We start from the raw sequence: 13640 nt of genomic DNA, 5'->3' as shown, positions 1-13640 counted from the left end.
CTTCCATCACAGCATTTATCCTTGGATTTTAACTAGGATTTAATAGCAATCAGTTCCATTTAGGTAGACAGCAATATCTAGAATTTGTTGAGTGATTCACATGTGCCAGGCTTTGCCTTTATTGCTTAATTCAATTATCCCAATAACACTTGTTGTTATGTGCTGTCGAGTCAGCCTCAACTCATAGGGACCACTCCTTGGGTTTCCCAGGTGGTATGTATCACTACGGAAGTAGATTGCCCAACCTTCCTTCAGAGGAGTGGCTGGTGGGTTTGAACCACCAGCCATCTGGTTAGCCTTAGGTACTATGCTACCAAAGCTCCTCCAAATAACACTATGAAGGAGATATTATTTCAATTTTTTTCACACGTGGAAACCGAGGCCCAGTGTTTTGTCCAATGTTACAAGTGGCCGAGAAGGAAATCAAGATAGTTGCGCTTCAGACTTCACAGTCTTAACCTCTAAACTACGCTGCCTCAATAACTGGTTTCCGAAAGGAATGTACGAATAAATGAATGTAAGAAATAATAGAAAAACTCGTCTACCTTCACCGGAAGAGCAAGAAGAGAGGCGAGGGCAGGCACCAAGTGCAAGGTATGCACGAGTCCCTCCGCGGGGTTCCTCAGCCTTGGTCAGCAGGCGCCAACCACAGCGTCCTTTGGTAGCATGATGTCCCGGGCAGCCGGGAGTCGGGGAGGTCTGGGCCTACGCCGAGGCAAAGAGGTGCCACTATTCACCGTCGCAACGTAATTAAGACTCGGTGAAACCTGATGCGAGCGTGCAATCAGGCGCGGAAGGTTGGTTTGTTGCTTTGGGCCAAACCGGCCGGAAGCGCTTCTTCTCGCTCAGGTTCTATCACAGGAAGTTATTGCTATTCTGTTGCAACTTACATAGACGTCCCCATTCTTCATATAATTCCTTTTTCCATTTTTCTCATATTATGACTTTCCTTTGCTACCTTTGTATGCAACGTTCAGGGGGGTGAAGCAGCAATGTCACCATCGTTACCCAAGGAAGCCGCTGGGAGCTGGAGAGAAGGAGGCGATAAGAGGAACGTTGCGACCGAGGGGTGAGGTTTCCTAGGAACAGCTTTCGAGACTTCACCGGGTTGATGATGGCTGATTTTCCCTCTCACTCAGAGTTGCCAGCTACGCTAGACCTCAACCGGGACTTCAAGAAGCCATCCCTGCCAGTGCCGCCGGCGGTGCGGGGAAAGGCCCCGGTCACCAATCCCTCAAACCCGGAGGAGGTGAACAAAGAAAGGTCCACTGCGTTGCTAAACCCCGATTCCGGGGAGCCCGATGCCCCGCCGGCCCTGCCGGACAGCGAGGAGACTAGGGGTCCACAAGAAGAGCAGCCGCGTGCCCCCATAGCGTCTTCTTCCCCTGGCGGCCCGATTCGGGCGCCTGCCTACCAAGAGCCGTCATGGGGCGGCCCGGCCACTACCCCCTACAGCCTAGAGATCTTGAAGGGTGGCACAGTCTTTGGCACCCGTAGCTTGAAAGGGATGAGTCGCTGCCTTTTCGGGCGGTTGTCTAGTTGCGACGTGTGCCTGGAGCACCCTTCGGTGTCCCGGTACCATGCTGTGCTGCAGCACAGGGTGGCCGACCCCAACGGAGAATGCGACGGCCACGGGCCCGGCTTCTACCTCTATGATCTGGGAAGTACCCATGGCACTTTTCTCAACAAAACCCGCATCCCACCTCGCACCTATTGTCGAGTTCACGTCGGGCATGTTCTTCGCTTTGGAGGCAGCACCCGACTCTTTATCCTGCAGGTAAGTCAGAAAACGTAGAATAGCAATTACTGAAGTACATCTGTCTGGATTCCTGAACTCTTTAAGCTTTCACTGAGGAAGGAAATTCTCCCAGTCAGCCAATCAAAAATTGGAGGAACCTGTTCCCCGTCGAAAGAAAAAATCTGAACAATAACTCAGTCGAAAACTTTTATTGGGTGGAAAAACTGTCTTCAAACGGGGAGCATTCCTCATAAAAGATGCCCTTGTCACATTACAATTTTGATCAGCTTGTATACAGTACAAATTTAGGGGATTTTCGAAAAGGGAACTTTAACATAATTAGTTGTCAAACACTTAATCATGAAGCGGTGACTTGGATTGGTTTATTAAGTCTGCATTCTTTAGATTCTGTGTGGCTTATCCAATTAATTCCCAGAACTGACTTTATCACGAGCGTTTAGTTTCTGTGAAGGATTAAGAGTTAAGTTTAAAGAGTGAGGAGAGGCATTTTCTTTAACAGCGTTCCCCTTGTGATTACCTTCCTAGTCTCACTAGGATGTAACTACTCTTAAATGCCAGCACTTACAAAGTAGAATTTAAAAAATAGCTCTACAGACTTGAATATACTACTGATGCCTTTGGAAACTCCTAAAGTAGGGAAGGTTGCCCCAACAAAAGAATGAAAACCAGAAATTTGATCAGTTAGAGATTTGGAATCCCTTTTAAGTTTATGAGGAGAAGAACTTAGATTTAAACTTGGCTAGCTAGCATTTAAGGGGTCTCAAGAACTGAAGGTTTGGATGTCCTAATCCCAAAGTCCTTGCCAGTTTGGGGATGGGAGGCAAAATATGAGCAGAGAACAAAACAATCATTTTGGCACCCTGGGAATGGGTAACACAGTTGCCTACCTTTAAAAGGAATAAGAGAGAATACAGTAATAATAATACTGGATACTACATTTAATCCAGGTTTGAGGTTCAGTCATGGACTTGATCCCTAGTCTTGAGTCTTGGAAGCTGTTTACCTTATGACATCATCTACTAGGTATATTGATCTTGGATGTGTCTCAGTTTAACAGATAGGTACCTAGAGATCTGTTCCTTTGAGTATGGCTACTGTATGGATGGTAAGCAGCACTGGAAAATGTCCTTTTCAACAGGATTCAGATGCTGAATTCCTTTAATGTTTTCAGAATACTAAATCTCCCAGTTCCAAGCTGTAGGGGATGTGTCTTTGCTCAGGAATTGAATCTTGGAAGGCTGCTTGTACTTGTTGAAGATGAGCTTGAGAAACAGCCATTAGAAATTTAGGGATTCTGAGAGTTTGGCTAATTTGACAGATAACTGTCAATGATGAGGACAAAACAGATGTTGGAAGACTGTCATAATGTGACAAATTTCCTTGATAACTGATTCTGTAAAATATGTGCCCCAATCACTTTAAAAGACACTCTTTAAAGAAAACTTGTTCTAACAACTTTTAGTTCCTAAAGTAGCATCTGTCTTTCAGTAGAGGTTTTTTTTTTTTTTTCCTTCACTTTGGAAAATTGATTTTGTGGACATATTGGGAAAACCATAAACTATGTAACATCAACTAGTAAGCCATTAGTTGTCTATTGTTTATAAAGCCCAATGCCATTGAATCAATTCAGACTCATACTGACCCTTTAGGATGCAGTGGTTTCAAAGGCTTTACATTTTCATGAATGCAGACTGCCTGATCTATCTCCTGTGGAGTGGCTGGTGGGCTTGAACCATTAATTTACCTTTTGGTTAGCAGCCAAATACTTTAACCACAATGCAATGAGAGCTTATTGTAGTTTACAAAGAGATGAAAAATAGCTCAAGGTAATGAGCCGGACTAGAATCTGATAGCCCACAAAAACTTGCCATAATTTTCTTTTTTAAAATTTTTTATTGTGGTTTGGGTGAAAGTTTACAGAGCAATTTCATTTTCCATACACCAGTTCATACACATTTTGTTTCATAACATTGACTGTAATCCCCATAGTGTAACAGCTCTCTTTCTGCTTCCTTCCTATAGTTACCTCTTCCCTGTGTCCTTCTTTCCTATGCATTCCTTCCCCCTGAGCTATCTCCCTGTGCAAATACTGCCCTTCTGTTCTTCCATGATTGATCATTCTATGGAGTGTGTCTACCTGATGTAAATGTTCACCCTATATACCTGTCATATTATTTGGCAACTGCTCATATGCAAGTTCCACTTGAAGTTGAAGACAATTAAAACAAGCCCACAAGAGCCAAAATATGGCCTTGAATATAGCCCTCCTGAATTTAGAGACCATCTACAGAATAGATTTGATGCATTGAACACCAGTGGCCGAAAACCAGAGGAATTGTGGGATGGCATCAAGAACATCATCTGTGAAGAAAGCAAGAGGTCATTAAAAAGATGAGAAAAGAAGAAAAGACCAAAATTGATGTCAGAAGAGACTCTGAAACTTAACCGTTGAGTGGAGAGTAGCTGAAGCAAATGGAAGAAATGACAAGATAAAAGAGCTGAACAGAAAATTTCAAAGAGCAGCTCAAGCAGACAAAGCTAGTTACTATAATGAAATGTGCAAAGACCTGGAGTTAGGAAACCAAAAGGGATGAACACACTCTGCATTTCTCAAGCAAAAGAACTGAGGAAAAAATTTAAGCCTTGAGTTGCAATATTGAAAGATCCTATGGGGAAAATATTGAAAGATGCAGGAAGCATCGAAAGAAGATGGAAGGAATACACAGAGTCCCGTACCGAAAAGAACTGGTCGATCTTCATCCATTTCAAGAGGTAGCATATGTTCAAGAACCAATGGTATTGAAGGAAGAAGTCGAAGCTGCACTGAAGGAATTGGCAAAAAGGCTCCAGGAACTGACGGAATACCCATTGAGATGTTTCAACAAATGGATGCCCCACTGGAGGCATTCACTTGGTTATGCCAAGAGATTTGGAAGACAGCTACCTGGCCAACTGACTGGAAGAGATCCATATTTATACTCATTCCAAAGAAAGGTGATCCCACAGAATGTGGAAATTTTCAAACAATATCATTAATATTGCATGCAGGTAAAATCTTGCTGACGATAATTCAAAAATGGTTGCAGCCGCATATCGACAGAGAACTTCCGGAGGTGCAAGCTGGATTCAGAAGAGGACATGGAACAAGGGATATCATTGCTGATGTCAGATGGATCTTGGCTCAAAGCAAAGAATACCAGAAAAATATTTACTTATGTTTATTGACTATGCAAAAGCATTTGATTGTGTGGATCATAACAAATCATGGATAACATTGAGAAGAACATGAATTCCAGAACACTTAATCGTACTCATGAGGAATCTGTCCATAGACCAGGAGGCTGTTGTTCGAACAGAACAAGGGGACACTGCATGGTTTAAAATCAAGAAGGGAGTGTGTCAGGGTTGTATCCTTTCCCCATACTTATTCAGTCTATTGCTGAGCAAATAATCTGAGAAGCTGGACTATATGAAGAATGTGACATCAAGATTGGAGGAAGAATCATTAACAACTTGTGATCCTCTGATGACACAACTTTGCTTGCTGAAAGTGAGGATGACTTCAAGCACTTACTGATGAAGGTTGAAGAATACAGTCTGCTGTATGGATTACATCTCAATATAAGGAAAACAAAAATCCTCACAACTGGACCTATAAACAGCATCACGATAAATGGAGAAAAGATTGAAATCAAAGATTTCACATTGCTTGATTCTACAATTGATGCCAATGGAAGTAGCAGTCAGGATATCAGATGATGTATGGCACTGGGCAAGTTGGCTGCAAAGGACTTCTTTCAAGTGCTGAGGAGCAAAGATGTCTCCTTGAGGACTAAGGTGTGCCTGACACAAGCCATGATATTTTCAGTGGCCTCATATGCATGTGAGAGCTGGACAATGAATAAGGAAGATTGAAGAAGAATTGATGCTTTTGAGTTGTAGTGCTGGAGAAGAATGCTGAAAGTACCATGAACTGCTAAAAAGAACTAACAAATGCGTCCTGGAGGAAATGGAGCTGGAATGCTCATTGGAAGCAAGAATGGCCAGACTTTGTCTAACCTACTTTGGTCATATTATCAGAAGGGACCATTCCTTGGAGAAGGATGCCATGCTTGGTAAGGTGGAGGGTCGATGGAAGAGGGGAGGGCCCTCAACAAGATGGATTGACACAGTGGCTGTGGCAATGGGCTCAATTATAGCAAGGATCGTGGAGCTGGCACGAGACCGGGCAGTGATTTGTTCTGCCGTGCATAGGGTTGCTATGAGTTGGAGACAACTCGACGGCACCTAACAACATTGTTTGGCTCCTTGGCAGGAAGATTGGCCAATCTACTTCTATAGTGATACCGCCTCAGAAACCCAAGGAGAGATCACTATGAGTCGGATCTGAATCGAAGGCAGTGAATTTTTTTTTTTTTTTTTAATTGTTTGCCTGAAGGCCAAGAGAGTGAGTTCAAATCCAATCTGAGGGATATCTAGGGGCCATAATCTTCGACATCTTACCAGGCTCTATCAGAACAGTAAACCTGGTCTTTTTATGATTTTGAGTTTTGTTCCACATCGTTCTGCCATTCTATCAGGATCTCCTGCAGTGATCCCTTTCAGAGTGGTTGACAGTGGTAGCTGGATCTGGTCTCATGGCCATATAGGCTGAGGATTGCATGGTTCACTAGTCCTTTAGACTAATTGTTTCCATGCTACTTTGATTTTCTTCATTCTTCTTTGCTCTGGACGAGGAGAGGCCAATTGTTGGCATCTAGATAGCTGCTTGCAATCTTTTAACACCCCAGTTGCTACTCACCAAAATAGGACGTAGAACAGTGTTTTTGTGTAGTGTGTTAATGCCAATTGAGCTTGATGTCCCCCGCGACCATGGTTCCAAGCCCACACATCCAATAACTTGTTCCATTAGAGTGATGACCTGTGCCAAAGAAGTTATCATAACTTTGCCCCCCCCATTGTATTTATATGGATGTTCTTACAGCATATACAAATATATGTTGTGTACAAATATTGTCTTCCAGACTTATATATGGACATGGGTGTATTTCTTTTTGCCTAGACATATCTGATCATTTAGTCTGTGTATCCATCTATTTGGGAGCTCTGGTAGCATAGTGCATAAGACACTTGACTGCTAACCAGAAGGGTGGCAGTTCAAACCCACCAGCCACTCCTTGGAAAGAAGGTTGGGCAATCTACTTCTGTAGTGGTACTGCCTCAGAAACCCAAGGAGGGGTCACTCTGAGTCACATCCGACTTGACGGCAGTGAGTTAGACCCATCTATTTACCCGTAGATTAATGTTTGTTATCACTGATAATGCAGAATTATATATGTAAAAGTGTTTATCTTTGTTATCTGTACCTCTTGTGCACCTCTCTGGATCTCCTTTTCCCATAGTGTTATTGTGCTGGTCGTTAGCTTTTGGTATATTGCCTTTCCATTCACCCAAATCAATACTTGTTTTTTACCTTTTTAGCAATTTTCCCTTCCTTTCACTCCCATCCCTGGTAACCAACAAAGAAAGATTCCTTTTGTATGTAAACCTTTCCTTGACTTTTTACAATAGTAAATTAATACAATATTTGTCCTTCTGTGATACTTATTTCACTCAGCATAGTGTCCTTCAAGTTCATCCACATTAAGTGGTGTTTCACAGAATCTACATTATTCTTTAGTGTTGCATAGTAATTCTATTGTGTGTATGTACCATAGTTTGGTTATCCATTCTTATGTTGATGGTCATATGGATGTTTCCATCTCTTTGCTGTTTTGAATAGTGCTGCAATGAACATGGTGTGCATGTATCTATTCGTGTCGTGGCTCTCATTTCTTTAGGATATATGCCTAGGAATGGGATTGCTGAATCAAATGATATTTCTATTTCCAACATTTTAAGGAATCGGCATACCAGTTTACACAGTGGTTGTATCATTTTACAGTCCCATCAGCGGTGTATAAGAATCTCAGTCTCCGTATCCTTGCCAGCATTTGTTATTTTCTTTGTTGTTGAACTTTTGCTGTTAATGCTGGGGTGATATGGTATCTCATTGTTTTTTTGACTTGCATCAATCTAATGGCTAGTGATTGCAAATATTTCTTCATGTGTTTGTTGGCTACCTGAATATTTTCTTTGGTGAAGTGTCTGTTCATGTCTTCTGCTCATTTTTAACTAGATTGTTTGTCTTTTTGGTGTTGAAGTGTTAGAGTTTTCTTTTGCAGAAGTCTTTTGATGTACATAAAAATTTAATTTTTAGAAGGTTCTATTAATCTAGGTTATCTTCTGCTGTTTGTGCATTTTGTGTTATGCTTGATAATCTATTTAATCATAAATTAGGGCCCCTAAGTTTGCCCCTCCATCAATCGTATGTCGGTTTATTGTACTGTGGTGGCTTGTGTGTTGCTGTGAGACTGGAGGCTATGCTGCCGGTGTTTCAGATACCAGCAGAATCACCCATTGTGGACAGGTTTTAGTGGAGCTTGCATACTAAGACAGACTTAGAAGAAGGAAGAGGCCATCCTTCCTTCTCAAAGAATTGGCCAGTGAAAACCTTATGTATAGCAGTGAGACATTATCTGATATATTTTTGGAAAACTTTATAAATAGCCCTGAAACATTGTCTGATGATGAGCCCCTCGGGTCGGAAGGCACTCAAAATAAGACTGGGGAAGAGATGCTGCCTCCTCAAAGTAGAGTCGACCTTAATGATGTTGATGAAGTAAAGCTTTTGAGACCTCCATTTGCTGATGGGGCATGACCCAACATGGGAAAAAACAGCTGCAGATATCCATTAATTATCAGAATGTAGAATGTACAAAAATTGGAAGTCATCACAAATGAAATGGAATGCATACAGATCGATATATTAGGCATTAGTGAGCTGTAGTGGACTGATCTTGGCCATTTTGAGTCAGACAATCATATGATCTACTATGCCGGTAATAACAAATTGGAGAGGAATGGTGTGGCATTCATCGTCACAAAGAAAATTTCAATATCTATCCTTGAAGTACAATGCTGTCAGTGATAGGATAATATCCGAACTCCTACATGGAAGACTAGTTAATACTGCTATTATTCAAATTTATGCACCAACCACTAAAACCAAAGATGAGGAAGTTTAAGATTTTTACCAACTTCTGCATTGGATATTGACCAAACATGCAATCAAGATGGGTTGATGATTATTGGTGATTGGAATGCAAAAGTTGAAAACAAAGAAGAATCACTGGTAGTGGGAAAATATGGCCTTGATGGTAGAAGTGACACTGGAGATCACATGATAGAATTTTGCAAGACTGATAACTTACTCATTGCAAATACTTTTTTTCAACAACATAAACAGCAGCTATACACATGGACCTTGCGAAACAGAATACACAGGAAATCAGATCAACTACATCTGTGGAAAGAGGGCATCAAAAATCTTAATATCTTTAGCCAAAACAAGGCCAGGAGCTAACTGTGGAACAGACCATCAATTGCGCATATGCAAGTTCAAATTGAAATTGAAGACAATTAAAACAAGTCTATGAGAGCCAAAATACGACCTTGATTATATCCCACCTGAATTTAGAGACCATCTGAAGAATAGATTTGATGCTTTGAATACCAGTCACCAAAACTAAATGAATTGTGGGATGACATCAAGAATATCATGAAGGAAAAAGTCATTAAAAAGATAGGAAAGGAAGAAAACAGCAAAATGGATGTGAGAAAAGACTCTGAAACTTGCTCTTGAGCAGAAAGTAGCTAAAGCAAATGAAGGAAATGACAAGATAAAAGAGCTGAACCAAAGATTTCAAAGAGCAGCTCAAGAAGACAGTGCCTATTATTATAACGAAATGTGCAAAGACCTGGAATTAGAAACCAAAAGGGAAAAATACTCTTGGCATTTCTCAACCTGAAAGAACTTAAGAAAAAATTCAAGTCTCGAATTGAATTAGTGAAAGATTCCATGGGCAAAATATTGAATGATACAGGAAGCATCAAAAGAAGATAGAAGGAATACACAGGGTCACTGTACAAAAAAGAACGGGTCAATGTTCATTTATTTCAGGAGGTGAAATATGATCAAGAACCAGTGGTATAGAAGGAAGAAGTCAAAGCTGTACTGAAGGAATTGGCAAAAAAACAAGGCTCAGGACTTGATGGAAGACCTGTTGAGATGTTTCAACAGATGGATGCTGTGCTGGAGGCACTTACTCGTCTATGCCAAGAAATTTGGAAGACAGCTACCTGGCCAACTGCCTGGAAGAAATCCATATTTATACCCATTCCAAAGAAAGGTGATCCCACAGAATGTGGAAATTATTGAACAATATCATTAATATCCCATGCAAGTAAAATCTTGCTGAAGATAATTAAAACACGATTGCAGCAGTATATTGACAGGGAACTTCCAGAAATGCAAGCTGGATTCAGAAGAGGACGTAGAATGAGGGATATCATTGCTAATGTCTGATGGATCTTGACTGAAAGCAAAGAATACCAGAAAGATGTTTATTTGTGTTTTATTGACTATGCAAAGACATTTGACTGTGTGGACTGTAACAAATTATGGATAGCATTGTGAAGAATGGAATTCCAGAACACTTAGTTGTACTCATGAGGAACCTGTACATAGACCAGGAGGCTTTTGTTTGAACAGAATAAGGGAATATTGCATGGTTTAAAATCAAGAAGGGTGTGCGTCAGGGTTGTAGTCTTTCGCCATAGTTATTCTACCTGTACGCTGAGCACATTATCTGAAAAGCTGGACTAATTGAAGAAGAATTAGGATTGGAGGAAAACTCATTAACAACCTGTGATATGCAGACGATACTTCCTTGCTTGCTGGAAGTGAAGATGACTTGAAGCACTTACTGGTGAAGATTAATTATTACAGTCTGCAATATGGATTACACTTCAACATAAAGCAAACAAAAGTCCTCACAACTGGACCAACAAGCAGCATCACAGTAAGTGGAGAAAAGATTGAATTTGCTAGGGATTTCATTTTACTGGGATCCACAATCAACACCCACAGAAACAGTAGTCAAGAAATCAGACATTATATTGCACTGGGCAAATCTGCTGCAAAAGACCTCTTTAAAGTGTTAAGAAGCAAAGATGTCACTTTGAAGACTAAGGTGCACCTGACTCAATCCATGGTATTTTTAGTCGCCTCATATGCATGTGAAAACTGGACAGTGACTAAGAAAGTCCAAAGAAGAGTTGATGCTTTTGAATTATAGTGTTTGCAGAGAGTACTGACAATACCACAGACTGCCAGAAGAACAAACAAATCTCTCCTGGAAGAAGTGCAGCCGATACTCCATGGAAGCAAGAATTGCCAGACTTCGTCTCACCTACTTTGGTTATGTTGTCCGTAGGGACCATTCCTTGGAGAAACATATCATGCTTGGCACAGTAGAGGGTCAGCAAAGAAGGGGAACACCCTCAATGAGGGATTGACACAGTGGCTGCAATGATGGGCTCAAGCTTAGCAAGGATTGTAAGGATGGTGCAGGACCTGGCAGTGTTTTGTTCTGTTGTATATAGGGTCGCTATGAGTCATAGCTGACTTGATGGCACCTAACAATAATAGCAAAGATGGTGTCTGGGCTACAAATGTGAGTTGGATATAGCCTGAGTTGACCAATAAAACAGGAAGCTTAGAATATGAAGAGTGTAGCTCAAATTTGGGAGAAACTGATCCCTGAGACTGCATGAGATTGGTGGGGGAAACAGTGGACACAAAGGGTCCTTGTAGGCACTGACACCTAGTGACTGGTGACACCAGAACTGTCAGAAAAAATCTCATTAATGAGTAAGAGTAAAAAATGTTTTTTGGTTGGAAAAAACATTGAGAATACGGACCACCCCTCGGAAGATACACAGCTTATTTGCAGTACAAACTATTAGAGAGTTGCCCAAAAGAGATATTTAGGATGATTGGTTATCTTCACTTAATTGACAGGAGGCAGCTTGGATTGGTTAATTCACTTTTCATTTTATAGGCTATTTATTATTTAAGTATTTAAACTTTTCCCAGAAGTATATTCTGGAAAGAGTTATTAAAAACAAAACAAAACACTCCCGTCAATCAATTCCAACTCAATAGGATCCCCATAGAATTTCCAAGCCTGTAATTCTTTGCAGAAGCAGACTTCCTCATCTTTTTCCTGCAGAGCTGCTGGTGGGTTTGAACCATTGACCTTTTGGTTAGCAGCCTAATGCCTTAACCTCAGCACTACCAGAGCTCCTGACCTGTGTACAGGTCACCATACTTCTGATAGTGACTTTCACAATCCTGACCTCTAAATGAATTCTTTTACTTGGTTCATCAGGGACCAGAAGAAGATCGAGAGGAAGAATCCGAGTTAACAGTAACACAGTTGAAGGAATTGCGCAAGCAGCAACAAATGATGTTGGAGAAGAAGATGTTAGGAGAAGACTCAGATGAAGAAGGGGAAATGGATACCTGTGAAAAGAGGAGAAATACAAGCAGTCAAGATGACGAGATGGGCTGCACTTGGGGAATGGGTAAGAAATTAAAACTACTGCCAGAGGTTAATATTTTAAATGTATTACTGTGGTACCCTTAAATGTTATTTCTCTTATACAACTTCTCATAAGTCTTTATGAATAGATAAGGCAGGTGGTGTCTTTATACACAATTCACACACTTTTTCGAGGGTGGATATTCAGGGTATAGGAATATGAGAAGATGTTGTTGTTGTTGTTGTTATGTGCCGTTGATTTGGACCAGACTCATAGCCACCCCTCCTTGGGTTTCCGAGGCAGTATCACTATGGAAGTAGATTGCCCCATCTTCCTTCTGAGGAGTGACTGGTGGGTTTGAACCGCCAGCCTTCTGGTTAGCAGTCAAGTGCCTTAGGCATTATGTTACCAGAGCTCTTATGAGAAGATAGACAATGTCTTTAATATGTAGTTGGGAAAACAGAATATATTACTATGAAATTACTTGTGCTAAATGTCTTCTGGGAGCTTGTCTCCCTGTTGGAAACCTCTCCTACCACCCTTACCTGGATCCCTGCGGCTGACTCCTCCTCTGTCCCAGTTCCTGGGCCTTTTAATCCCCCTTCTTTCGCTCTCTGGCCCTCCTGCTTTGGGCGTGCCTGGGTTCCCTCTCCTCACCTGGATCCCTGCAGCTCACTCCTGTTGGTCCTGGTCCCCGGCCCTATTTGTCTCTGCTTTCCAGTTCTCCAGCCCTGCTGCTTTGGGCATGCCTGGGTTCCCTCTCCTCACCTGGATCCCTGCATCTCACTCCTGTTGGTCCGGGTCCCTGGCCCTATTTGTCTCTGCTTTCCAGTTTTCCAGCCCTGCTGCTTTGGGTGTGCCTGGGTTTCCTCTCCTCACCTGGATCCCTGCAGCTGATTCCTCCTCTGTCCTGGTTCCTGGGCCTTTTAATCCCCTTTCTCTTGCTCTCCTGCCCTGCTGCTTTGGGTGTACCTGGGTTCCCTCTCCTCACCTGGATCCCTGTGGCTCACTCCTGTTGATCCCAGTCCTGGGGCCTATTTGTCTCCGCTCTCCAGTTCTCCTGCCCTGCTGCTTTGGGCGTGCCAGGGTTCCTTCTCTGCACCTGGATCCCTGTGGCTGACCCTGTTAATTATCACTGGTGACTGCAATGCAAAAGTTGGAAACTAAGAAGAATCACCAGTAGTTGGAAAATTTGGCCTTGGTGACAGTAGTAGTGCTGGAACTCGCATGGTAGAATTTTGCAAGACCAATGACTTATTCATTGCAAACACCTTTTTTCAACAACACAAATGGTGGCTATACACATGGACTTCACCAGATGGAACACACAGGAATAAGATTACTACATCTGTGGCAAGAGGCAATTGAAAAACTCAATATCTTCAGGCAAACC

At 41.9% G+C, this 13640-nt stretch overlaps 1 protein-coding gene across 1 annotated transcript in view; it reads left to right on the top strand.

Annotated features, from left to right (window-relative positions):
* Positions 1-1114: 1114 nt before the first annotated feature.
* LOC103195293 (solute carrier family 4 member 1 adaptor protein) overlaps positions 1115-13640 on the top strand; it is a 68450-nt gene continuing 55924 nt past the window's right edge. Inside the window, exons 1-2 of the mRNA XM_007938828.2 lie at positions 1115-1777; positions 12094-12289. Of these exons, the coding sequence (XP_007937019.2) occupies positions 1115-1777; positions 12094-12289 (859 nt within the window). The remainder of the gene's footprint in view (positions 1778-12093; positions 12290-13640) is intronic.

Source organism: Orycteropus afer, unplaced genomic scaffold, assembly GCF_000298275.1.
Source record: "Orycteropus afer afer isolate SDZICR_OR568_19922 unplaced genomic scaffold, OryAfe1.0 scaffold00054, whole genome shotgun sequence".
In the NCBI taxonomy this organism is placed as follows: domain Eukaryota; kingdom Metazoa; phylum Chordata; class Mammalia; order Tubulidentata; family Orycteropodidae; genus Orycteropus; species Orycteropus afer.
Note: the sequence above shows the minus strand (reverse complement) of the source record. Positions and strands in the feature narration are given on the sequence as shown.